Raw genomic sequence first — 27,503 nt, 5'->3', positions numbered from 1 at the left:
GATTTTTTTTTTTTAAACCACCGTCCCGTAAGAAAAAAAAGAAAAAGAAAAAAGGAGTGATGGCCCCAACTGGCTACCACGGGAGTCAACGGAAGATTGGGCACAGATGTCAAGGGAAGCTGAACTGAGCCCCCAAAAGAGCATGTGGTCTCCAGTTAAGGCAGAGCTATTCACTGCCTCGTGGTGCACAGATCCCTGTGGGGATTAGGTGATGTGCGAGAACCAAGGTATGCTGGTTTGACATTTCCTTGCAATCACCTGGAAATCCAGCAAGAATGGCTGCGCATGCGTGGCTGCGGAGCAGCAGCCTAGGTCAGCTAAATCTGAAATCATCAGCCTCATCAGCCGCGAGCACCATCTCCCACCCCACCTGCGGCTCAGCGCAGCAGGAGAGGGGTTAGATAGGAAGTTGCCATGGGCTACAAGGAGCTGTAGCTTTCAACTAGCAAGTGGGATGCACGTGCCAGAAACGATCAGTTTTTAACCACTAGGGGACTCCAAAGCAGCATAGGAATCCTGCAGCCCTCCCCTGGGGGCCTCTGATTTAGGGGTGCCATTCCCTGGTTATTGACCCAAATGGCCAGGCTGTGTTTGAGCACCACTACTGGATGTAGTCAGAACTGCCCAAGTGTGTGTCATAGTCCCTAGACATTATCAGCAAAAGGAGATTCTCCTTGAGCTCCCTGGTAGTGGTCTGTGCTGTTGGAATATCACAGTCGCTACCAATTAGTCACAGCACGTGGCCCTGGGAGGCTGTGGAACAGGACTATGAATTTCTAGACAACACAGGCTTATTATAACAGTCCTCAGCCCGCCACTGAGCAAGCTGTGTCCCCACAGCCCCAGAAATGAGCAAGCTGTGTCCTCGAGCCCCAGGTCAGGAACCTAGCAGGCTCCTTTGAAGGGAAGGATCACCTACAAACCTGCCTCAACCTCCCTGGGAAAGTGTGAATGGGGAACCCAATGCCCCTCAAACGAGCGAGAAGGGGAGCTGCTTTTAATGTTCGATCAGTCGCAAATGAACAGCAACGGACCCCAGACCCAATCCCTGACGCAGCAACCGGGAGGCACGGAGGGGGGCAACGCAAAGGGCTGCCAGCCAGGCTTCTGTCCAGCAAGCAGGAGCTCACCTGGCATGAAGAGCATCTGGAAATCCCTGTGCGGTCAACACCATGTTATCCTGCTGTTGTGCTGCCTCACTACATTGCCATGTGGCCCTGTGACTCCATGGGACCGGGGTCCAGCTGTCCCCTTCAGCAGTGACCCACAGTGCACTATGCAACGCAGCAGTTAGCAAACAGCCCCAGGGCTCTGTCTGCACTAGCAGCCAGAAAGATGCAAGTGCCTAAGCTATATTAGGGCTCCTATCATTGCTACCTCTGGGGGATTTGAACCGGGTGTTAGCAACGGTGGGGAATTCGGAGCACAGACACTTAGTGTGGACAGAGCCAACAGAGCACATTGATCCCATGGGCAAGATACAGAGACCCCATAGAAAACCCATCTAGAAGGACCCCCACAAGATGTCCTACAACAGCTGGTAGCAAACTAGCAGCCCAGTCCAGCCTTCCAACCAGCACCAGCTTCAATGACCTTACCATGAGGCTAATCGTCACCCCAGGTTCCAAGAAGGGCAAGGAGGCCTCACAGGAGGGAGATCCCAGGCTCCCAGCACCAAGGGTCAAAGGTCATGGGAACCAAGCGAAGGGATGCATTCAGAAGTGGCTCCAAAGCAGGAAACATCACGAGCACTCTCAGATCCCAGGGATCAGCAGACATGGAGATGCCAGGAAACTACAAGCCAAGATGCAGCAAAGCCCTTTATACTGGAGGCTAACAGCACTGGGAGGCCAGCAATTTCCACCAAAACATTCCACAGGCCCGGCACAAAGGCACCACAGGTCCTGAGCATCAATGCGGGGCTTGAAATCCAGGCTGCAGAATCCTAGCAGTGTATTTATATAGGGTTACCATACGTCCGGATTTTCCCGGACATGTCCGGCTTATTGGTCCTCAAATCCCCGTCCGGGAGGAATTTCCAAAAAGCCGAACATGTCCGGGAAAATAGGGAGGCATGGTAAGGGGACCCCGAGTGCGAGTGGCTACAGCAAAACGTACAACTCCCGCGATCTGCTGATCACAGAGGGGGCAGGCGGCATCCGAGCACACAGCCGCCTCCTCCCTGGGCTCCGGCTGCTGCTGCGCTGGGGAAGCCGTGAAGCCGGTAGCGCTCGGCCAAAGATGCTCGGGGGACCCCGAGTGCGAGTGGCTGCAGCAAAACTACAACTCCCCCGATCTGCCAGGGCACAGAGGCGGCGGGCAGCATCCGAGAGCGCAGCCGCCTCCTCCCTGGGCTCCAACTTTCCCAGCTCCCGCTGCTCTCCACCGCAGCGGGGGCCGAAGCAACTTCCCCAGCGCAGCAGCAGCCAGAGCTCGTGGGGCGGGAAGGAGGAGGGGGAATACGGGGTGCTCAGGGGAGGGGGCAGAGTTGGGGCAGGGACTTTGGGGAAGGGGTTGGAATGGGGTCGGGGGAAGGGGCGCAGTTGGGATGGGGCCAGGGCCCCCATGTAGTGTCCTCTTTTTTCAGTGTTGAAATATGGTAACCCTAATTTATAACATGCTCATTGCTGGGGTATCCGAGCTCAGCCGAGATGAGCGTTTCCTAGCTTATTCTCGCTATTTCCTTGGGGACGCAGGAGGCGGATCTATGCACAGCAGAGAAGAGCACACTAGACCTGACACAGAGCCAAACCTTCTGTCCCACACCCATGCACTTCAAAGCCCTGACTCCTTCCTAAAGCAAGAGATGAGGCCCATGGAATGGAATTGCCTCTCCAGTCTGCTTCAGCAGCACCTTTCTCCTTCCCCCACCCTCACACACAAACAGCACCAAGGGGGGGGGAAAAAAAACATAGGAGCTGCATTAACATACTATGCCCCAAAACTCCCTATGAGACGGAGGATTCGCACCGCCTGCAACAACAGCCTCATTCCCCACATTCCCTCTCACTGGCATCCAGCAGAGATTAAGGCATCACGCTCAAAGCCACAGAAGCTTACATTTCTTTAGTGCTCGTCCCCAAGGGCCATTCCACACACAGAATGCAGCCACCTCTGGAGTGAAACGTGGCCACTGTTCAACAGCAACATTCAACAAGAGTTCAGGACAGGAAGTGCCGGAACAGAGAGTGTCAGATCATCCAGTCTGACCCGCTGTATATCACATCAAGCCCAATACCCAGAATTCAACCGAAGTACTGCAGCCCATGGGCAGAAAACAGGAGGGACCAATGTGCACCAATGCCAAGGCCCCTGCAATGGCAGGGAGTTAAGTAAGATCTGCCCCGATGATCCTAGCAATTGCCCAACAATCCCATATCCAGTTGAAACTGCTGGGGAAATGTAGGGAGACACTATGTAGCTGTGGTTAGCAAAACTGGAATAAACCCCCATGTTAGGGTTAGTATGATGGGATTTGTAATTCTGGGGTTGGACTGACCATCCCAGTATCTCTGCCAAGTTTTCATCTGATGCTCCAAAATTTCAATTTGCACTAAAGTAAGTAAGGCCATGGCTAGACAGCAAAGGCTGCACTGATTAATCAATTGTAGCCTAACCACTGCATCCGCCTAATGTGTGCACACTTCAATCAGTTTACACTTGGTTTGAGTCGAGTTAGCACAGGCCTAGTCTACACTAGAAAATTGGGTTGGCATAACTACATCGATCAGGAATGTGTAAAATCCACACCATAGTTATCCCAGTGTAGACAGCACTAGGCTACTGCCATCTCTCCTGATGGGAGTGTCTACAGCCGTGCAGTGGTTTAAGTATGGACATGCCCTATGTCTGCAGAGAGCCTGAGACAATAGCTCTGAGAGCTGTGAACTGCCCCATTCCCCTCAATGGTGTTGGAACTCTGATGGCCCAGGAATGATCATTTAAAGGGCAGCACTGTTAGCTACAGAGGAAGCTTTCTGCTAGTTGTTAGTAGCCCAGCCAAAGACACTTGGGGGGTCCCGAATCAGCAGAACTCAGAGCCCCGAGGTCCCTATGGATTTCTTTGTCTGGTTTTCCTTGACTCAGCAGTAACCAGATTTGCAGAGGACACCAAAGTGGAGGGGGAAGTGCATATGGGAACCTGGAGAGACTGGAGCAGCAGGGGTTTCAGGCAACATGGGGAGATTTGGTTACTAACGAATGCAAAGCTCCTGGCCCCCAGAGAAGAGATAAACACAAGGGGGGGAATGTATCCAAACAGCTGCACCCATTGCTTTAAGGCGAGTTTATTTTCATCCTGTCCTCTTAGCACTGTCCTGACATTGCCTTTCCATGTAATCAGGTGCTAGTCGAGTTCTGGTGGAGAAGCTGTGGAGGCCACAATGGGATGACACTCAGCATTAGGAGTAGTTCATAAGACACAAAGGGCTCAAGATTCTGCCTTGGGAAACAGCTTTGCACAGACCCAGCATTCGGCTCCACAGCAGGCTCAGCTTACCTACCACGGGGGAGTGGGCATGGGAAAGGCCTGGCAGGCTTTCAGTGACAACGCTGGAGCCTCAAGCCCTCCGTGTCTCCATGGCACAGGGACAGCTCAGGCTTCCCATATACCCGGCTGAAGTTCTGACCTAGAGAGACTGCACTGGGCTCCACCACTGCTGCCAGCCGGGAAAACCTGGCCCCATTTCCCACCCGGCTCAACAGAGATCCACCAGCTGCTGATGGATCTCCGTTCCACCTAACCAGGACAGGACAAACTCTAATGACCATGGGGAGAGAGGCCCCAATCCCATCCCTGACCAAACCATAGCCAAGGACACACTTTCTTTGGGACTCAAAGCAGCTGGGAATGGCTTCTGGTGGAGCTGGGGACTCAGCACGGAGCCCAGAAGGGCTCTGGTGGGAAGGGGAGATCTGAAGTCGGGAGACTTCACACATGGCCAGTCCCACAGGGGCACCGCAGATCCTCCCCCTAGCCCCATCCTCATCCTCAATGATCTCACAAGTGAGAACAGACACAGGACATAAATAACAGCCCAGCATTGCTTGTGTATACTCCCAGGAGGGCCCTTCCAAGGGTTCCCCAGACTGGCCTGTCCGGCTGGGGGGCAGCACAGAGAAGGGCTTCTTGGGAGCAGTTAGGGGTATTACTCAGGAGAAAAAAGCATTCTTTTATCCCCTCCTTCCCAAGGGCTTTAGCAGCAGGGAGGTCCCTGATTCTTTCTACACCAGGGGCATCCAACATGCAGCCCGCAGGCCAGATCCAGCCCTCGTGCAGTATTGGTGTGGCCCACATGAAGCATATTCAGACTGTGCAGAATTGTGGGGTTCATTTAAAGTATGTTTCTAGCCCTCCTGGCTGCAGAGATAAAATGGGGCCCGAGTGCACAAAGAAGGCACAAGGTCTGCCTGAGTCTGCAGACAGCCTTAAACAATAACTCCAAGGGGTGAACAGCCCTGCCCCCTACTAATCTCACTGGGGTGTCAGCTTTAAGGCTGAATGACAACACTCTACGTCAATATTCGCTATTCCACTGCCGGATGGAACGGGAAATGGGGGGGGGGGGAGTGGTGCCCTCCAGAGGTGGGAACTGGGAGCTGCTGCAGGGAAGGAAATGCAGAAGGGAAAACAGGAGAGGGCGAGGGAAAGAAAAAGAGACAAAGGGGCAGTGGCAGCGCTCTGATGGGGAGCAGATCCCCCACTGCGTGATGCACAATGCAACAATAACCATGTGAGGCTGCGAGTCCCCCTTGGTCTCTGTGCAAACCTCCCATCCACACTGGGGGACCCCTGCAGAGGGAGGTGTGTACATATCCTGGACCATAACGAAACCTGGAATCCAGCCCAAACACCCCTTCTCCCTGCCAGGCCTCCCTCCTGCTGCTGCCACCCAGTGTCAGCTGAGGGCATCAGGCTCTTAAAGAGCAGGGGAGGCGAGTGGGTGCGGCACACCTTCCTCCTCCTCCCCTCCTTAAAGGAGCAGTGCACAAGCCACAAATTGTTCTCCCATCTGCTCCTTAAAGGTCCCCCATGTCCCAGCCCTCTCTTAAAGGGGCAGTGCACCCTGCTGCCTCTGGCCTTGCAGCCCCCTGGAGGTCTTTCTGCTTTGGCCTGCCATGCACCGGCTTTGGGGGAGGAGACAGGCGCACACCCATCCCCCTCTCTGCACACACCCGCCCGCCCTCGGAGTCCAAAGGAGACTGAGACTCAGAGCCCTCCAGGGCTGAGCAAGGCAAAGCTGCCCCACCCCCATCCCATGGCTTTAAGACCCAGTGGGCACCCCCCTCCTCTCCAGAGCTGCTATGGCAGAGTGGGGAAGGAATAACTGGGGCCATGCCCAGGACTGGTGCATGTGTGAATGGTGGGGAGATAAAGGCTGTTAAAAAGGAGAAGGGCAGGATTGGGGATGTACCTGGCGAGGGCTTGGATGAAATGGGGGGCTTGGGGAAGATATCCTGACCCCCCAGGAAGTAGCTCACTTACACCATGCAGCCCTGGAGCACAAGAGTGGAAAATGCCACCCCAGCATTGCCACCTGCCCCAAGGGGAGCATCACGGCCCCCTGCCAGAGAACCATCCAGCCACTTACCGCCCAGCCGGCGCGCGGTGGGCTCCTCCGGTACTGCACGGCGCTCATGCTGTCTGCGGGGAGGATCATACTCCTGAGCCGGGCTCCAGACGGCTGCCCCTCACCACGCGCGAGGTCTGCACGACGCTCCTGTTCCTGGCAGCTGGGAGCAGGCAAAGGAGATGGGATACCAGCCCGGGCGGGTGCAGTCACTGTCTTCCTGCAAAACCCAGGGCTCTGCCAACTGGCGGTCAGGGCGAGTCTCCCGTTCTCCCTCACCTCCTCCGGCCTGTACACCTGGCAACTTGGCACACTGTCGAGGTCCTTAGATCCTCAGCCAAGTCTCTGCCCCACAAGCCTCTCCGGTGAATGGAAGAACGAGGAAGGGGAATTTAAAAAAAAAAAAAAAAAGGAGAGATGTGGCCGATAGCGGCTCCTTATTATCAATACACGTTCACGTTGGGGTCTGCACAGGCCCACGCCTTCAGCCTTCCACAGAGACGCACACCCGTGAAGCAGTCAGAGAGCTCTGCTCCTCCACAGAGGAGTCTCTCTCTGAATAAAGAGCTGCCTGCTGCTGGTGTGTCTAGCCTGCCAGTCCTGAGCTGTGAGGTGTGAATAGTCTGACAGCTCCACCCTGGCCTGACCCTGGGTGGAGCTCCTTAAAAGGGACGGGCTGCAGAGAGGAGAGGGAAGGGAGGGGCTGAGTGCCAAGCCAAGCCTGCGGCTGTCGGCTCCTCCCCTGCCGCCAAAGCATGTCAGTTCGCCCGTCCCCAGGTGGGGAGGCCTCGCGGAGCAGCTTTCGGCTCCTTCCCCCAGCCTCCATCCCTTGGCACCCACGCAGGAGCCGCAGCAAAGTGGGTCGTTCCGCCAGTGAGCACCCGGCGCTTCGGAAGCCAGGAAGGGGCAGGCAGGGAAAGGCAGCCTGACAACTGGTTGCAATATTTAGACACAATGCTCGCCATGGCAACGGCGAGTGCGCGAGATCCAGCAAGGACGGGGAGGTCATGGTGTGCTCCCCGCAAGGGGACAGACAGAGAGGAGGGGATTGACAGGGGGAATAATCAAAGTCTCCCCTTAAAAGAGATAGATCTGCTGCACACTGTCCCCCAGGGAAAGGGGGGAACCTGTAGGTCTGCAGCCTCCCCTCCTAGCAGAAAGGCAGTCCAATGCATGTCTGGCTAGGAGATTCCCCTCAGGGCTTGTGCTAAGGGGGGGATGGCCCTGGGACACCCCCAACATTCCCTTCCAACCACGAGCAGGCCACGCACACCAGGCCAGAGTGGGGCAAGAGAGAGATTCACACATGCAAACCCTCCCCTTTAACCGCGCCCTGGCTAAGACCCCAAAAGGCAGGACCCTTCAGGGCTCCCTGTGGGATGGGGTGATGAGGGAACTCCCCCCAGTCCACCCTTCCCTGAAGCCTGGGGCAGGGGAGAGGGCCCAATAGCAGACAGCATTGAGCCAGCACCATTTCTAATTGACTTACACCAAGGAAGCTTCTTAAGAGGCAGGACTGCAGTGTCTTAAAATCAAACAGCTGGGGCTGCCTGCCTCAGTGGAGCAGACAGCTTATGCCAACCCGTTGGGCAAGCAGCCTGCCTCCCAGCCGAGAGTCGGCTACCAAAGGCTACTGCCCAGCCGACCCAAATCAGCCGGATTTTCAGGCCTGTCTGTGCTACAAGCACAACAGCATTGCCAGCTGGCAACGCTCCTTTGACCCGACCGCGACACGCACAGCTTGAGAGAGTTGCTTCTGCCTGGCACCCATGGCTGAGCCGTGCTGGCAGCAGGGCATGCTGGGAAAGTCTGGGCTGCTCTGTCCCTGCGCCCGCAAAGCACCCCTGGGCTGCCTAGTGCACACAGCAGGGAGCGAGGGAGGAAGAGCCAAGCTGGTGGCATAGGTACCGTTAGGGGGGGGGTCTGTTCCCAGCACAAATGGACAGTGGGCCAAGCTGGAAGCCAAGGATGCGCCAAGCTGAGGCAGCTGGCAAGGGGGATACAGGGTGGAAACTGGGACAGCAAATACGTGTGTGCACACAAGCTACATCTGGGAGGTGATCACATCCCAAACAGATACAGGCTCGGAACTCTGTAGGGAAGACAATGCCTCTCCCCCCCGCCCCACACACCTCCCTAGGCTGAACGCTCCTGAGACACCCCACTGCACCTAACTTCAATCCCCCACACACACTGCACTGACACCCCCCCTACACCACCACACTGAACCCTCAACACCCCGTTCCACCTACTTGCAATGCCCTCTTTGCACTGACACACCCCCTACAACAGCACCATGCTGAACCCCCCTGACGCCCCACTGCACCTCCCTACAACACCCCCGCTGCAGACACACCCCCTACAACAGCACCATGTTGAACCCCCCCATGCCCCACTGAACCTCCCTACACCACCCCACATGCTATGACACCCCCCCACCTACCCCCATGCTGATATTCCCCTGGCATCTCACTGCACCTCTATTCCACACAATCTCACTGCACCTGCATCCACTGACCTCTCCCCAAAGCCCATGCCCTCATAACCCCTCCCCATTACACCCACACCCTGCTCCACCCCCACTCTCCCAGGCTCCAGCGCCCTTGCTGCTATCTAGTTTTAACCCCTGCCATGCCACCCTGGCCTGAGACCGGCTCAGTGACTTGGCTCCAAAGGCAGCATCTGCCCCTCCCAATGGGCTGAAAGAGGCAGATGGGGGCGGTAGGCAAGGGTTAAACCAAGCGTGGCCTAACGCAGAGCAGCTGAGAGGTGTGGAGCCAGACACTGCGCTGGGGGGCCCTGGCTGCTGCTGCTGACAGGGCTATTTCTCCAGCCCAGGCTGGCTCCAGCAGAGCCCTGCCCAGGCTCTGGGGTGGGCGAGGCAGGGGAACGAAAGGCCTCCCTGACTCCACCCTCCCAGCTCCCAAGCTGAACAAACAAAACCCTCTGGAGCTCCAGCTGGGCAGGAGGCTTGGGGTGGGGGAAGGCAGAATAGAGAGGAGCCTGTGTTCCCCCGGCACCGCTATTCACCCACGTCACCAGGGCTGGCGCAGCGGCTCTGGCCTGGAACGCCAGCGCAGCCCCGGCAGCCGCCTCCTGCGGAACCAGGCACCACTCGGCTGGGCCAGGGCCATGCCAGGCCCACAAAGGGCACAGCACGGGGCCAGAGCTGTGCGAGTGGCAACGGCTGGAGCAGCACCTAAACCGGCCCTAGATCCTGGCTTCCCCGATCCAGGGCCAGGCTGCTGGACGGCGAAGGGCCAGCTGAGAAGCCTGGGGTCTTTGGAAGCAGCGGATTTGGTTGGGGGCCCATCTCTAGTGACAAGGAGAAATAAATCCCATAGCTGCTGACATGAGAGGTTGGGGTGGGTGGGGAAGAGTGGGAGACGGGGGGCTGGAGTTCCATTCCTTGCTTATTCTGCCAGCTGGGCAACCAGGTCTCCAATAGAAAGGCCACACAACACACCTCTGTCTGCTTCTCTTGGCAGACAGCCAGGGCCAGCCATATGGGGAGTAGAAGCTGGTGGTCTCAGGAGGCATTGAGCAGCGAGGGATAAAATCGGATCCAAAGATGCAGTGGGCATTACTTCCCGCTGACAGGTCACTCTGTTCCCTTGTGATCCCTTTAACTAGAAAATGCCTGGCCCATGTGGCAATGCCCATTCCCAAACCAACAACCCCTCCATGTCACCAGCCCACTGCCATGTGCTCCCGGGGACGACCCTTAGCAATGGCTCCACCCTGGAGCTGAAACTTTCTAGAGCAGGCGACCTGAACAGGCAAAGACAGCGCTGCCATGCAGACAGTGCCACCCCAGGTTATTGGGCAACCAAAGACATCATCCCACTAATGCCAAGAGCACCAATTGCCACCGAGGCCAGCACAATGACTACATTCTATCCTCAGAGGTATTTCGGATCTATTTCAATGTCTCGCCAGCCGAGCTGGCAGGGAGAAATTGGTTCGGGCAGCAACCCCACCTCTGTACCATGGCGAGGCTGGGCTAAGGGGGAAATCCCAAAGCTTCCATTGGGTGTGTGAAAATCCCCACTCCAAATTCTTCTTCTGGCACCCTGCACTCGAGACTCAGTGGGTGCCCCCGTCCACCAGCCCTGATGGCCATGGCAGCTGAGCAGATCAGTGGTCACGGACCAGGGCTCTCATCAGACTGCCCCAAAGTCCTACTGCCCACAGGCTGCCACGGGGGAGCTCTGAAAAGGGCGAGGAGCCCTTGGCCACTTCAGGCTTTAGACACATGATCATCTCCATGATTTTGGGGGGCATTAGGAACCCAACCCAAAGGCTGGGAGCTACCTCGATATGCTGGAAAAGCAGATTTGTTCTGGTTTATGTAGGATCAGGCTATTTAGATCACGGATGCCTCCTTCCCCCAAGCCAGCCACAGGTAATCAGACTGAACCTAGATTTAAAGTTATCCAGTTTCCTAAAGACAAAAGGCTTTGGCTTGGCTGAGTTTAGGTCAGGCACAACTACCACAAGCCATCTATGCCCCAGCAGTTTCCCATGATTGGGCCCACTTCATTCCTGTGAGTGCCCAGAGTCCCTGCAGAGACATGGGGGAGGGAATTCACCCGTACCCAAATGGAGCCCTTCTGAGCGTCTCCAGACTAATCATGAGGGAACTCATAGCATGCACACGGCCCCACCCTCTTCCCCAGCAAATGGGCGTGATCAGCTTTTCTGCTCTGCAGAGCTCCCATCCCCACTAGAATGGGCACTCTCTGACCCCACCCTGCTCGTAAATGGGTGTGGGCACATTGAAAGCTCTGGGCATGTCCTCATCCATACCCGCGACTGGGCGTATTCCCCTCCCCGCCCTGCTACACCCTCCCGGGAATGGACACGGGCACATCTTGCACGCAATCCCAAGTGGGGCTCATTTCCTACACCCCCCCCCCCACTTAACCGCAAGCAAGGGGTGCAAGACAAGACTATGCTGAGATGAAGAGTCACTGACACCAGCTGCTGTGGCCCTTAAACAACCCACACCCAAGGAAGGGCTCGGGGCCGAATCCCTGTCCTGCATTATAGTCTTGGCCCATGAAGTGCTGAGATGTGTGCAGCCGGGGTTCCCTGCCAGGTCGAGGCTGCTTCATCTATGTCTGCTGCAGGAGCCCCAAATCCATCCAAGAGGGGCCTAAGGCTACAAAGAGGGACCCCCAGCAAACCCTCCTGCCATCTTAGCCCTAACCCATTGCTGAAGTGGGGCCATCAGCCGAGTAACTGGCATCCTGCAGCCCTTGCTATCCCAGCACTGAGCCCTTACACAGCTCTGCCCCGGCCCTCAATCCCGCCCTGCACCCTCCCTGCTATCCCAGCTCTGGGGAGCCACTGCTCGAATCACGAGCTGCAACACATCCCGCTCGGGCTGGGAAATATGCTTGGACATGCACCAAGAGCCACGGAGCGGCACGTTTTAAATAAACTGGAATAAGTAAATACTCCTGTGCAGAGACTAAAATCGTATTAATCAATAGGAAACACCCCCAGGGAGTCTGATCCTATAACAGCTGGCCCATTAAGACATCTTCTTGATGGGCTCCATATCCCTCTTAGTAAAGAAGCAGACTCACTGGGGTTCTAACCCCAGGCACTCCCCATGTCTCAGTTTCCCCCATCTCTAAAATGGAACAGTGATACTGTGACCCTTCCTTGGCAACATGCTTTGAGATCCTCACATGGCTGGGACCCTTGGAGCACATCATCAGAGTAACTTCCCCTCTAACATGTGTTCTCAGGCTGTAGTGAAGCCTCCCAGGACTGCAGCTTGCCCAGCTCTAGCAGAGATAGGGCATCAGTGCTTTTATCACCATGCCACCCATTTCTGGCAGTGGATCTAAGGGTAAAGATGCCCAGGCCCCGTCTGTGCTGGGCCGAGTGCTCCCCAAGGACTCTGGCATGGAGTAGGCTTGTGTGACCATTCAAATATCTGCTCTGCCCAAGCAGAGATCCTCCCACCCCCTCTGCAGCAGCATCTCTGTACAGAGCAGGGCACATTCCAGTTGCTCTCTTGCCCCTCCAGACAGCGGGGGAGGGGCCCTGGCAGCACAAGCTCCCCACCCTAGGGTGACCAGACAACAAATGTGAAAAATCGGGATGGGGGTGGGAGGTAATAGGAGCCTATATAAAAAAAAGATCCAAAAATTGGGACTGTCCCTATAAAATCGTGACATCTGGTCACCCTACCACACCCTCACCTTTGCTTGAGGTCAGTGGCCAATTCCCATCCTGCTCCCACTGAGCCGTGGGCACACCCACTTCCTGCACCTCCCAGCCCCTGCCAATCCTTGCCAAGCCCCATCCCTCCTGATCTCCTGTCCCCCGGGTGGGGAGAGCGCTGAAAGGGATGAAAGCACATTCCTCTTTTGGGGGAGGTTCATTAGCTTCATGCTGGGCTTACTATGTGTGCCCATCTATGGGGACTATAGGGAGGGGGCCTGGCCACTTAATGAGGGAAGCCTATAGCATCCATACATCCCACCAGCCAGGCAAAGGGCCTTTGTGGGGAATCGTCCCTGAGGCTGTGTTCATTAGTTTTACAAACAGCTTTCCAAGGCAGTCACGCCTGCGTGCACTCCCCATCTACGGAGGCATCAGGGGTCCCCTACTCACACAGATCCCCGGCTCACCTGCCACTAGCCGAAATGGCATCAAACCCATGCAAAGGGCCTAAGCTAGAGAAGTGGTTTTAGATCAGGGGTCGTCAATTATTTTTTGTCAAGGTACAGTCAAGGTCCAGACTCCAGAGAAAATAATAATTTAAAAAAATGATAATAAGTAAAAAAAAAAAAAATGTCAGGGTACGTTCAAAAGCGTCTGGCAGTCTGCTTATTGATGACCCCAGTTTTAGATGCAGTTTAGCCCCCTACTTCATGATGTGTGCCGCATCCTTAGCTGGTGGCGCCATGTTTAAAACACAGCTAGCTCCCCAACTCTCTTTCTAGGCCAGCGTGCACGCTCTTAATCCACCCCATCACCCCCCACCCCATGCAGGGCTGCACTGGTGAAAACGTCCCCTTTAACATGCCCTTTTGCTCTGGGCCATTAGCGCTTTCCAGACAACTGGGCCCAATAAGGCTAGTTAGGGAGGAGCCCACTGCTGCATAGGCATCGTAAGACTGGCAATGCCACAGGGAGCATCCCTGGCAGTGTGCAAGCCAGCCAGACACACTCAACCACATCCCACCCCCCTACGGACACTGGCCTGCACCTCCAGCACCCATGCCCCTCCTTTGGGTGGCCTGCCTTTGTTTCCTTTTGTTGCCTCTGTTTTCCACCACCACCACCCACAGCACTGCTCAGCCTCCTGAGCAATTTTCAGCCAACAAGACAGGGACATCACTGTCCACCCTTCTGCCAGCCACTCCCCACTACCTCAGAACAGCATCCTGTACCCAGCGGAAAAAAACAGCCCACTGGAAAAACACTGCCAACCCCACCCTCTGGGATAACCTTACACAAGGGCACAGGCCAACAGAGGTTGTATCTATCCTCAGGACCATGCTGGCTGTAGCATTACAGGGGTGACACCTGCTTTAACTCAGCATGGGCCAGTCCTACATGCTGCCTGACACAGACCCTGACCCCCTGCACCCTAGCAGAGTGGATTTCTTTGCCAAAGGTGCTGCATCATGGGATGAAAGATGGGGATTATCCCATAGGGCGGCACCTCCATTGTCTTCCTCAATTGCCACCTAGTCAATAGCTCAAAGATTATGGATCAATTAAAGGAAGGGAACAAGGCAAAATGTGATCCTGCCTCAGCAAATCAGAACGTTTAGAATGCTAAGGGTATGACACATAACCTTCCTATCTAGATGTTAATCCAAGGGCTTTTCTGTCTGCCCAGGTGACTGCTGTCCAACAGAAAAGGCCCTTCTGAATGGGATGGGGTTATCATCCCTCAGTGCTGGAGACCAGAACCATGTGGGTGCTATTGCTGAGCACTGAGTCACAGCTCTGGTCGTTACAGTGACCTTAGACCTCACTCATTACTCCAGAGCACTGGGAGATGCCTGAAACTTGGTTCTGCCCTATATTTCAGGATATGTCTACACTATGGAGATTATACCAGCATAGCTATGTCGGCATAGCTACACCAGCATAACCCCATAGCGTGTAGATGCTTCCAACACCAGAGAGAGTGTTTCCACTACTGTAGGAACACTACCTCCCTGCATAACGGTAGCATTCTTCCATTGATGGGGGGTTTAAGCCTAAGCCAGGCCTTAAGGTTGTGTGTGGGACTACTCCTCAACATCTACTGCCCCACCCCAAGAGGGTTCTCAGCTCCTTGAGTGCACTGTACCCCAGGATAGTTAAAGCTATATAACTTGCTAGTGTAAGGGTTTGTCTGCAGAGGAGTTATACCAGTCTAAGGCCTTGGCTACACTGGCGCTGTACAGCGCTGCAACTTGCTGCGCTCAGGGGTGTGAAAATGTCCCCCCCCCCCCCCCCCGAGCGCAGCGAGTGCAGCGCTGTAAAGCACCAGTGTAATCAGCGCCTGCAGCGCTGCATGTTCGCTCGCAGTGCTGCAAGCTACTCCCCTCGGAGAGGTGGAGTACTTACAGCGCTGCGAGAGCTCTCTCGCTTCACAAATTCCCAAGTGTAGCCAAGGCCTGACAGTCTAACTAGACAGTTCTAGTTCTACATCAGCATGACACCCCCGATCCCCTTGTGGATACCAGGTGGTATCAGAGGGGCCTTTTTCCAGGTTAGCCACTGTTGCTTTGGAAGGGTTTAAGTGAAACCAGAAAAAGGAGACTCTGATAATGAGAGTGTCCACCCGGGTGTTAGACTGGTGTGACTACAGGAGTTGAAATTCACACCTTATCTTACACCACTATAATATCCCGTGTGGACAAGCCCTAAGGGACAGCCTACATTCCCGCTCGTTTCCAGGGCAAACTTCAGAGGGGAGAATGAAATGCTCCTGCTGCCTTAAACCAGCCTTGAAGGAAGAGGCTGCAGATCCAGTCTCCAAGACACCATGGGGTTCCTTAGCACGTGAACTATAAAACCAAAAGGGGGGGGGGGGGGAGAAGCACACTGCCATGGGAGCAGCAGTGCCCCATTAAGGCATCACTTCTTAAGTGGCAGCCCCTCTCATCCCACCTTTGCTTATTCCCAGTAGGCCAGGCCATTCTTCATCTCCTCCACAGCACAGTCTTTTCCCATGATCTCAGACTCCCTACCCCTCCCCTTTCAGCACCTGTGGGCTCTTCCTCCAGAATGGGAGGATCTCAGCACAGCCTCCTTCCCCCCATGCCCAATCCAGCCTTGTCCTCATTGACAGCCACCCGTTGAGGTGCTTTATCTCTGATCTAGGATCCCTCCCCCTGCTGCTGGATTTCCAGCTGGGCCCCACCTGGCAGCATTTTTGTCAGGTCTGGGGGGAGGGACTGCTCAGGCTTTTACCCAGAGGGCTGTAAGGGGGCCTGGCAGCTAGGGAACTGAATGGCTGTGGGGGATGGTCTGGCTAGGGGCAGTGGGAGAGAACCTACAATTGTGAGGAGGGGCGGGGTGGGGCTGGGCTGGGCCTACTGTCCAGAGAGAAGAGAAAGGGTTAAACTGCAGGAGGCAGGATGCGTGTAGGGGGAGGGGACCAGCAGTTGGGAGCAGGGAGGGAGGGGAGACTAGGGTTAATGTACAGCACAGCCTCTGCCTGATATCGATCTCCTGGGGGGGTTTACACCTGTAGAACTGCACTGGCAAACAGTGGAGTCGCTCCTGATTTACACCGGGGCCCAGGGAGGAGAGCCAGGACCTCCCACTGTATGGAATGAGGGCTGCTCTGATGCTTCTGCCCTGCTCAGTGCAGAGCCAGAGATGGAGGCTGAGCCATGGCAGCAGGCAAGGGTCAGGAAACAGCTGCCTTCACGGCTGCCCTCTCCCTGACCGGAGGGAGAAAGGGCAGCTCCCACCAATCCCCTCCCCAACTGAGCCGGACAGAGGCCCCAAGCAAGTTTCCCCCATGGAGCCAGAGGGCAGGCATTAGACCCCCTTTATTTGTTCAGCCTACGTCACAGAGATGCTGCTCTGTAACTTCTTATACTGACGAGCCAAGCTGAGCTCCCTGCACCTCCCAAGGCAGCATTACCTTGGAGGGCCTCCAGCCACTGGGGGGGGGGCAGCCTCCGCTGCCCCACATCCCTGCCCCTGAAGCGCAGATCTTACAAACACTGTGGCGCTAGGGCCACCACGCAGGGCTCTGGGCGCCTCGCCGGCTGCGTTTCCGCTCGGGGATGAAATCCGGTTGAACTTCCTCTGACTCCTGCTCTAAGGCTGCGGAGTTGCTCTTGTGACTCCAGCAGAGAGTGGGGATCGGGTGAGCGCTCAGCGGTTACAGCAACAGCAAACAAAAGACTCATTTTCTCCGGGTTCAGTGGCAGTCGAAACCAACCCCTACCTCCCCCTCTTTGCTGGGCATCTGCGCTGCCTCTCAAAAGGCTCAGTTTCCATCAGCAACCCCCCACCGCCACCACCCACCCCTTCAGTGGGGAACCTCTCCTGCAGCCAAACGCCCGCCCCACCCCATTACGCCCGGCTGAGCCAGCTCAGGCCCAGCCTGATTTGCTGCTCTCTGAAAGGTCTGTCGAGGCTGGACCCCAGGCAGTTTCCACTGGCAGGTCCAGGAGGACCTTTCACGGCTGGAGGGAGAGAATGCAGCTGAGCAGTCACTGGCTAACCTAGTCTGCATCCAGATCCTTTATCCCGTGGCTAGTGTAGCCAGCTCCCCCATGCTCAGCTTGGCCAGGGCTGCTCAGCTGTTAGCTACCCAGGTGGCAGTGGGGCAAAGATGGTTCTTTCCATCAAGCTTCTCAAAAAAGGGCATGGACTTTTTTTTTTATGGCTCCAGATGGTACTGCAAACCCACCAATGGCCTCCAAAAGACACAGGGCAACACTGGAGACCAACCCCCTTTGTCTTTTGCTGCTTGACGATGAAGGAGGCCTTGAAGGGTCTTTGCAATGAAAAACTCTTGCTTTCCAACGTCCCCATTTTCACCGGAGGATCAGTGAAATCTTCCCCACCCCCACTTCCATCTCTTATCCCTCTGCACTGCTGGTGACAGCGGCCCTGGTTGGAAGGGGTAATCCAGACACAGAGGTGCGGGCAAGAAATAATCCCACTTCATGGCAACTAGGCCAAGCGCTAGGCTTTGTCTGCCTTGCTGATGCCAATCTGCCATGGTCTCCCATGGGGTTTGCATGCCCCACTAGCACAAAGGGTCTGTTCAAGGAAGCCAAAAGGCCACTTTTCATCATCAAGGACCACTTCAGCACAGGTGGATTTCAGGTAAGCCGCCCTCTGCCAGGACTCCCCAGGCCACGACCACCTACAGCCAAAACCAAGCTCGTTAGAGCCGGGCACTGGGATCCAGGACACCTGGGTCCTACTTCCTGCTCTGCAAACAACTCTCAGTGTGACCTCAGGCAAGTCACTTCCGCCCTCAGTCCCAGTGTCTCCCCCACCCTTACCCCACAAATCTAGAACATCAGGAAAAAAAACAACACTAACCTGCCTCGCTAAAGCACGGTGAAAGCCTAGGAGGAAAGGACCGAGATTGGTGCAGGAAGGAGCCTCTTTGGCACCAGAAGGCTTCAAACGTGATCTCCTCCAGCACGGGCTGGGAGAGCCGTGTCTGAGCTGCCAGACACTATTCTACAGTGGTCTCCGAGCACAGACCGGGCTTGCCCATGCTGGTGCTCCTAGAACCCCAGCAGGAATTGATGCTTTCACAGCCATAGCCAGCAGCCACCTCCCTTGGAGCCCCACCAGGCTGTGCTACATCAGAGAAGACAAACGCAGCTTCTCCTTAGAATGAGAAACAACCCCAGACAGGTGGTGAGACCTAGGGCCCAGGTCTAGTCATAGGCTGCCTTACCTCCATTGCCAGGGGGGTTCCTGCTCCTTGCTGCGGGGCTGGAGGGGATCAGGATCGAGCCTGGAGCATTGGGGCACTGTATTTATTAGAGGTAAAAGGGAGCCACCCAATGGGAAGACACCCACCCGCTCTCCATTACTGGCTGTCTCTAGTACTGCAAATGGATGCTTTTCCCTTCATCCTGGCTGTAGTTTCAGCTCTGCATCCCCAAACCGAATACTTCTTTGGAGAGGCCCCTGGGTCGCCCCCCCACAACACCATGCGCACGGCCTAGGGCATGGGTGGGCTGCGCTGCTCGCAAGCTGGATCCGGCCTATTGCCCTGTGCCTCCCACCCCAACGCATACCCTGCTGCAGGGCCCCCGCAGCCAAGGAAAGCAGCAGAACATGGCTGTTCTCCCCTGGCTCCCTGCCTGGGGCAGGCCCCCCTCATCCTGTGGAAGCCAGAAACTGGCGTGACTTAAATGAAATGAGATTGAGTTGAGAAGGTAGGAAATTCACTCCCTGGAGAACAAGCAGCCCCCGGCCTTCAGAAACGGAGCGGAGACATCACATGGGAATGGAGTGGGGTCAGGCCTCACGGGCAAAGGGGGAGCCGGGGGGAATGGGCAGCCGAGTCACAGGGACATGGAACAAGGGTTAGAGATGCAGGGAAAAATGGAGCAGGGACCAGAGATGCCAGCGGCAACCGGGACCCAGTGCAGTCGGGTCACAGGGCAGGGCCAGTCAAAGGGGCACCTGGAACATGAGCAACTGTAACAGGACTCCCATCTAACTGCAGCCCTTGGGAGCCAGGCCCAGATCCTCAGGTATTTAGGCACCTAACTTCTGAGTCAGATGCCCGGACTGAGGACCTGGGCCCCTGAGGCTCAGCCCCAGCATCCCTCCATTAGCCTTCACGTTAGAGGGAGGTTCTTGATTTGCTCCAGACCAAACACCTCCAGTAATTGGCAAAATCTAACTGGATTAGAGGGGGGCGCTGGGTAAAAATGTCTGTAAATGGCTAGGAATTAATTGGATACAGTCTAGTAATCGGATTGTTGGGCTGTAACCGCCCCGCCTGCTCTGCAGAGCCGCTCCCTGGCTTCCTCCCTGCCCACCCCCGCCCATCCCCTCCCTGGGGGGGGGGGGAAAATCGGGCAAGGAAGCTGCTGCAATGCCTGTGGTGAGGGCCCCTCCCTCTCGCACTAAAGAGTCAAAGGCTCCCTGTGTGAAGGGGAGGGCGCCAGCCTCACGCCATTCCGGCACAGGGGACCGAGCCGTGGGAAAGCAGCCATCTGACTCCCCTCCTGGCTCCATTGGGGCCTCGCCTCTATTCCCGGGCACAGCTGGGAGCTGCAGATATCTGGGCAGCCCTCACGGATTTCATGAGAGCCAGGCTGTGCTCTGCAGAAAGGAGACACACCCTGCCTCTTAAACGTCCACACCTTCTGCAGGAATTTCCTCCCAGCTCAGCCTCTCCCTCCCTCCTCCGCAAGCAAAACCCCTCTCGCACACCACCAAGGGATGCCCTTTACCTCTTCGATTTTAGTTAGTGCCAGGGAGGGCAGAAGATGGGTGCAAGAGGCAATCTTGGCACAGCTAACACCCCCCAGCACACCCCAACGCAGCCTCCGCTGGGCCAGATCCTCAGCTGGGTAAAGGAGCATTGCTCCCTTGAAGTCAGCTAGCACCAATTTACAGCAGCTGAGCATCTGGGTCACAACAACAAAAATAATATCATCATCCAACAAAACAGAGAGAGACTGTCCTCGATCCTGCCAGAACCAGGCCGCTAAGACATAAGAGGGCAGAATTTGGTGACATATTTTATTAAGACATCTCCTTATGTGTAGAATTAATCCCACTTTAGATTATAGCAAACTAGGGAGTCTACTCTGTAGCATTGGTGTAGCCATGTTGGTCCCAGGATGTTAGAGACACAAAGTGGGAGAGGTAATATCTTTGACTTGACCAAGGTCTGTCTCTCTCACCAACAGAAATTGGTCCATTCGAAGATATTGCCTCCCCCACCTTGTGGCTCCAATATTTAGACAGTTTGTTTACGTCTTGCAGTTCAAGCAGCCCAGGCAATGAAAATAAGCTTGTCAGTTTCACGTTGCTACACACTAGACCAGGGGTCCCCAACCTTTTTCGTCTTGCGGGCACCAGATGATGAGCCACCGCGGACCGTGGCCAGCGGACGAGCATCCGCCAAAATGCCACCGAGAAGCAGCAACGTCAATAGGCGTCACTGCCAAAATGCCACCAACAAGCAGCAACGACAATAGGCGTCGCCGCTGAAATGCCACCGAAAATCGATGCTCGTCCGCCAGCCAGTACACGGGTGCACATAGATGCCCCGGCGGGCGCCTGCGGGCACTGCGTTGCGGATCACTACATTAGACTGCTGCAAGACCCCAATTTTTATTGTTTTCAATAAGTGGCCCTTTGAATGTTGAGAAACTAAGTCACAGAGACATTTCTAGTGATGGTCAGTCTTGAAACAACTTGTTTTTACAAGACCTAACTTTGGGGTTAAATTTGGGATGTTAACATGTGCTGGCTAACCCCCCTTCCAAATCCTGCCTTAGACACCTGAGGGCTTGTCTACATGGGGGAATTGACCTGACGAGTTACTGTGTAAAGTTCTCAAGGGAGTCACTTTATTCCAGAATATAGTTAGTACACTTCCAAAGCAGAGTAATTATTCTGGATACAGTCATTTATTCCAGAACAGACTGTCCCCATCGTGGAGCTATTCTAGAAGAGGTATTCTGGTCAATTTCCTCCTCACTGATGTCTGGGGGAGGTTTGCTCAAAGATCAAGAGTAGAATACGTCTCCATGTAGTCAGCATACCCTGAGTTCCTTTTCTCCCCCCCAACCGCATACTCCTTTCTCCGTTTCTCTCCCTCTTCCCCATCTTTTGATCATTTTGGTTCTTCCCTATTCATTTCCCTCCCTGCAGCAACTCCCAATTCCATCTCTGCCCCTACTCTATTACAGGCTTCACGCACACTCCTGTCCATTGCTAAAATGATCAGCAATTAATGCTTGTGCCAAATTTACATAATTAGGTTCCAGAGTTAACATTCCAACTACAATTACTGGAGGCAGGGGAATTCTCCGCTCCGGGTCACTGCTTCAGGCTGTCTGCAGACTCAGGCAGACATCACTGCCATCAGTTTATACTTGGCTCCACGTTTAGAAGATTCTGTTTCTAACCTCCATGTCTAGAAACGTACTTTAAAAAAAAATAAAAAAATAAAAAAAAAAGGGCTTAGATTTCAAGAAGCTGAATGTGCCACGTGGGCCACATAAATACATCAAGCAAGACAGGTGGACACCTCTGCTATAAAGAAATCAGTTAACCCAGAGGTGGGCAAATTACGGCCCGCGGGCCTGTCCTGCCTGGCCCTTGAGCTCCCGGACAGGGAGGCTAGCCCCTGGTCCCTCCCTCGCTGTCCCCCCTCCTCTGCAGCGGGCAGCGTTCTGGGCAACGGGGCTGCGTGCTCCTGCAGGGCAGCGCAGCAGCATGTCTGGCTCCAGCCAAGAGGTGTGGCTGCCAGACATGCTGCTCTGAGCGGCATGGTAAGGGAGCCGGGGCTGGGGGATTGGATAAGGGGCCGGGGGTCCCGGGGGAAAGTCAGGGGACAGGGAGCAGGGGGATTGGATGGGGCGGAGGTTCGGGGGGGGGGGCAGTCAGGGGATGGGGAATGGGGTTGGATAAGCGTGGGAGTCCAGAGGGGCCTGTCAGGGGGCAGGGGTGTGGATAGGGGTTGGGGCAGTCAGGGGACAGGGAACAGGGGGGGAAATGCAGCCACCTCTAGGGTGGGGGAACATAACAGCTGTTTAACAGCCACACAAACTCTGCACAACAGGTTAGAACAGGAAGTGAACAGTGCTCCTGCCATGTTGATTGAATAGGAGCAAGCAGAACATAGTTCAACCAGTGGAACACAGCTAACACCTCTGTGAGATTATATGTATGCACCCCCACCCACTAGTCCTCACACAGAGTTTATCATTCATGGCTGTGGAGTAACTCAGAGCACAAGCAAAGCTTAGGGCTCACAGCTGTGCTGGACAGCGAATCCAAGTGTCACTTTGGGCCACTCATTCCTTTGGTCCAGTGGTGCACGAACAAGGACCATGCTGGGAGCTTGCCAGGAGCCTCTGGGAGGTGCCTAATTTGCATTGTCATTTACACAGACTTAATCATGGTGGCAGAGAGCAAACTCACTTCTGGGGCTGCAGGAGAAGGGACGACCATGAGCAGAATGCCAACGCCACTCTGAAACCAGTAGATATATGAAGGGGAAAGGAGTGTGGGCCAGTGACTAGGGCACTGGATGGATGTGCAGTACTCAGCACAGTGGGGCCTCTAGGCCCTACTAGAATACAAATAATAATCATAAAGCATGTTAATTAGTGAAATTTAGTAATACTCTTCTCCCTGTTCCCCCGCACTCTCCGGGGTTGGCACAACCAGCTACCACTTTTATTTCCTGTGATTTGTTCTGTCTGCACCAAGTCCCATGTAAAATCACATAGATTATCTAATGTGTTTTAACCAATTTGAAAACACAACGGTTTTCCCTAGCCCATACATGCCCTTGACCGTGTGTCTGTGCTGTGCACTCAGTCATCTGAGAATGTTAGGCCAAATCTCAGACAATGGCTGGCAGCCCCCCGACCAGGTCCTCCCCCAGTGCCTCCCGCCCACCGTGATCAGCTGTTCCGTGGCATGCAGGAGGCACTGGGGGGGAGGGGGAGGAGCAAGGGTTGGGCGCACTTGGGGGAGGGGCAGAATGGGGCAGGGTGGGGAGAGGCAGGGTGGGGGTGGGGGGTTGGGGGAAGGGGTGGAGCACCCCCTGGCAACTTAGAAAGACGGCGCCTTTGATGGCAGGGGCCCAGACTGCTCAGGGGGCCAGATGTCTTCCCTGGTTCTAGTGACTGCTGCTCCACCCTCTGTTGGAGGCTGTCTGCAGGCTCAGGCAGAGGTCACTGCATCAGTTATACTCTTCCCTCCCTCCCCTCCCCCAAGAGTAATTGTGCCAGGCTCTCCTCAGATTCAGGCAGACATCACTGTGTCAATTACATCACGGTCAGGTTTTAAAGATTCACTTTGCAAATAGGAGAGCTAGAAAACAAAACAAAACAAAAAAAAAAAAAAAAAAAAAAAAAAAGAAAGACGGGATTCTGACCGGATTGTCTGATAGACCTGGAAACAGGTCTATAGAGTCTCAATCTGGCTCCAAGGTTTCCCTTCCCAAGGCTCAGATCAGAGCAGCATTAAGTCAGTCAATTCCAGCTGAACTTTGGCCTTAGCTACTTTGGCTCCAGCTGGGAAGGAGGGCTGCAGCCAATCTGAACAGGCATGCTTTGTCCTTTTGGACTGCCGATCAAGTGAACCTGGTGCTCAGACAAAATCCTGCAGGGCGATGGGAAAGCCTGATCCTCAGTACAAAGGGTTAACGGAGGCTGCAGTGAGCCAGGAAACAGAGACAAAGAATGTGCCCAAATAAAAGGGGGGAACTCAATACCTGGATGGCAAACCAGAGTGAGAAAGAGTGTGCCGCCTGCCCCACTATGCCAGTGCAATACCACTAGATGGGTTGTTGGCAGCCAAGACCAGACCTGACACTTCTGCATCTTACAGCACGAGCCTCAACTGCCTGAGCTAAGAAACCCAGCTCTGCTACCCACACTGTAGTTGGCTCATCACCCTCTGTATGTGGCCCAGCCATCACCGGAGAGGGACAGAGGACCACACTGAGCGGGCAGGGGCTGTGCCTCATCAAACCCTTCCCAGCCTCTCCTCCTTCCACCTGCCCCGGCACCACACCATGCTGCAACGCACCTCCCAGCATCCCGCTATAAGGCACCACACTACCCAGCCACCTGGCTGCAGTTCCAGGTTTACAATGGCGCCAATGGCTCCATGGAGCCGGGCCGATGCTCAGAAGGGGCCCCAGCCTGTTCCACTTGCACTGGGTCCTGAGACCCCATCAGCCCGCTGGCTCCCCCCCCCACCCCCATCATTTGCTCCTCAGGCCGAGGGATCCTCTCCACCGCCTGGCCCCACCTGCCGGCTCCTCTCAGCTCCCTGGCTGGACCCAGTGCACCTCCGGCTCCGGGCAGTCTCTGCTTCCCATCACCTGTGGCACCCCATCTGTCTCCCCAGAGCTGAGCTGCCTGGGACTGGTGCAGAAGCCTGGGCAGTCTCAGCCAGGTGCGGATGGGGGGTGGGGCAGATGACAGTGTGGGGGGCTTGCCTGGGCCCCTCCAGGCAAGTGCGTCTTGAGAGAGCCCGGCCAGGGCAGGCCTTGGCCTGGCTGATCGTGCCACTCCCAAAGGGCCGGAGCGATTCCCAGCCCTGGGACCAGCCTTGGCTGCACTGCCAGCTCAGCCCGGCAGACTGGGTGTGGCCGTGAGGCAGGGAGTGAAGAGTGGGTCTCTAGGGGGTGCTGGGCTGGGAGGTGGCGGGGAAGATGTGTGTGTTGAGGCACTAGGCAGTGGGGGTTCTGTGGGGGGTGCTGGGCAATTGTGGTGGGGCTGTGGGCAGGGGGGCACTGGGCAAGGGGGTTGTTGTGCAGGGTGCTATGCATATGTGGGGGGGTGCTGGACATAGTAAGTCCAGGGGGACTCTGGCCACAGGGAATTGGGGGGAGGGGTTCCGTTGTTGGGGGGGGGGGGGGCTGTGTGGCACTGCATGGGCCCGCCCCTGAGGGAAAGGGGCACGCTGGCAGCACAGGGCCAGCCGGGCCACTGTGCATCTGGCAACTGCTGGTTTGTAAATGGTGCCCTCGCCAGGGCAGGCTCTACCATTTTTGCCACCCCCAGCAAAAAAAGCTGTTCGAACTGCTAAAGCAAAAAAAAAAAAAAAAAAACCAACCACTCAGACTGTGCTGCCCCAAGAATAGACGGAATGTTGCCCCTTAGCATGTGCCGCCCCAGGCACGTGCTTTCTCCGTTGGTGCCAGGAGCCAGCCCTGGCCCTCCATGGGCCGGGGCAGAGCGGGGCCACCCCTGCCATGCCATGCTCCATTGCCTCTGGCTGGCCCCTCGCTCTGGGGACTGACATCCCTGCAACATGCTCCATTGCCTCCATGGGGGCCCACAAATATATTTGGCGCCAGGCCCACAAAAGGTTAATCTGGCCCTGCCTGGCTGACCCCGCTATTAGGAACCCCTCATCAGGGGGCCCAGGCCCACTCCATCCATGCCTCACTCCCCCATGGGAGGTTGTTCATAACCGCCTCTGCTGAGACGGCAACTCTGGAAGGGGCTAGGGATCCCTCAGGAGCGAGCACCTTCTGCGCCCGGGTTGGGAGCTGGAGACGGGCCAGGCCTCAGGGACAGGCAGGGAAAGGGTGTTTTATCCCCCTGTGGTTGGAAGCTGCCACGGCTCATGTTGCCCTGCCCCCCTCCAGCCCCAGGGACAGCAGCATGGGGTGTTCCAGAGAGACTGGGAGCCAAGCATAGCCTAGCCCTGGGAGGATGGAAATCCCAAACAGGGGAGGGGGACCTGTATGCAGTAGGACAATGCTCCCACTAGTCCCACAGTGACTATCCCCAGACTCCCTGGCTTTCTGGGACACCTAGACATCCTCGCAGCCATGAGACTTAAAGCTGGAAGGGGGTGGGGGAAGATATATGTCTTTTGGGGGAATGGGGGAGAAACCCCTACAATATTGGCAACCTGCATACAACCAAATCACCTACAGACCAGGGAGCAGAGAGTGAAACTGACCAGCCTGGCTTCTGAGTCACACCCCAGCACAGAGCAAGCTGGGACCCGCAAACAAGCCGGCCAGCCTGCCCTGTGCTCCTGCAGACGGAGGGGAACGGCATGGTGGAGGTTTTAAAATCCCTCTCTCCAATTTTTATCACGATGGTGTCACTTTAAATACGTTCTTTTTATAGCTTTTTCCGCAGGCAGTGACGGGGGGGAGGGAGGCGGGGAAGGGCGTTGGTGTCATGGCAGCAGAGCTTAACCCATCTACATACAGGCCACTCCACCCAGCCACCACCCGCCCCCACCAGCCGCGCCTGCCCTTTCCATTAGATTAGAGGAGGGATGGGTAATTTGGCTTGAAACTCCTGTCATTTTCCCCTACAGTTTAGGGCTTGATAAGTGCCGGCACCTCACCCAAACCCACGCTCCTTTCTGGACGAGCCTGGGGCCTACACAGTACCATGTAGACAGCTCAGGGGTCAATCCCCAAGCCCTGAGAGGCGCTATCTCCACTCCTAGGGCAGATGCCCAAGGAGATAAAGGAGCCCTGGCCCCGAAGATCCCCCCACCAGGCAATGCATGTTAGGTGTGTTAGGTGGCCTGAGAGGGCCCGAGGGAGGGAAATAAAGGGGGGGGGGAGCAGTGTAAATTAAAGTGGGGAGGGTTCTTGAGGCAGGGCTGAGAACCCATCGCCACCCCCGCATGCCGTGGGAGGCAAACAGCAGCCACAATCCTAGCCCAGCTGGGTAGTTCAGCTACTGTCACAAGAGCCCCCCCAATCCCTGGGGCACAAGAGACTTCAAGGGCAAGGTAATGATTCACACTGCAAGGTCCCCAAGAGCATGCTGGGAGAGGAGAGTCAGAGAATGGGACAGCCACCAGAGACAGTCTATGCCCCATTCCCGCCCAACCTGCTCTCCACACTGCCCCCTGCTGGGCTTGGCTTTGTCAAAGCAACATGAAGATACCAGCATGTGGCTCTAGCCTGCTCCCCAGACACAGCTGCAAGGCTTCCTCTCTCAGGGCTGCTCAGCCCACCCCTAAATCTTCTCTCCCCTAGTAACCCAGAGTGGGAGGGGGGTTCATGAGGTACCTCCCTCAGAATTTGCACGTGCTAACAAAGTGGGGGGCTGACAGCCTGCTACAGCCAGTGTGATAGCAGAGGAAGTGTTGGGATTTCAGATTACTATCCCCTGGAAGGTACAAGACTGGCCAGCCCTCACCCCACCCCCAAACTAACATGAGTGCCTGTTTAAACACTGCCCTCCAGGGCCCAGTCAGCACCACGATGCTGCATCAGCACAT

The 27,503-nt window shown here is 55.8% G+C and overlaps 1 protein-coding gene across 2 annotated transcripts in view; it reads right to left on the bottom strand.

Moving 5' to 3' along the window:
- KLF8 (KLF transcription factor 8) overlaps window positions 1–27,503 on the bottom strand; it is a 91,384-nt gene that overhangs the window by 25,490 nt on the left and 38,391 nt on the right. Inside the window, exon 1 of one of the 2 annotated variants that reach the window (XM_054038839.1) lies at window positions 6,591–7,392. The exons of the other annotated variant lie outside the window; for it this stretch is intronic. Coding sequence (XP_053894814.1) covers window positions 6,591–6,659 — 69 coding nt within the window. The 5' untranslated portion in view covers window positions 6,660–7,392. Of the gene's footprint in view, window positions 1–6,590; window positions 7,393–27,503 lie in introns of those variants that run through there. 2 annotated transcript variants of the gene reach the window in all.

The sequence above is a fragment of the Malaclemys terrapin genome, chromosome 9, assembly GCF_027887155.1.
Source record: "Malaclemys terrapin pileata isolate rMalTer1 chromosome 9, rMalTer1.hap1, whole genome shotgun sequence".
Taxonomy (NCBI): domain Eukaryota; kingdom Metazoa; phylum Chordata; order Testudines; family Emydidae; genus Malaclemys; species Malaclemys terrapin.
The sequence above is the reverse complement of the archived record's forward strand: the minus strand, read 5'-3'. Positions and strand labels throughout refer to the sequence as shown.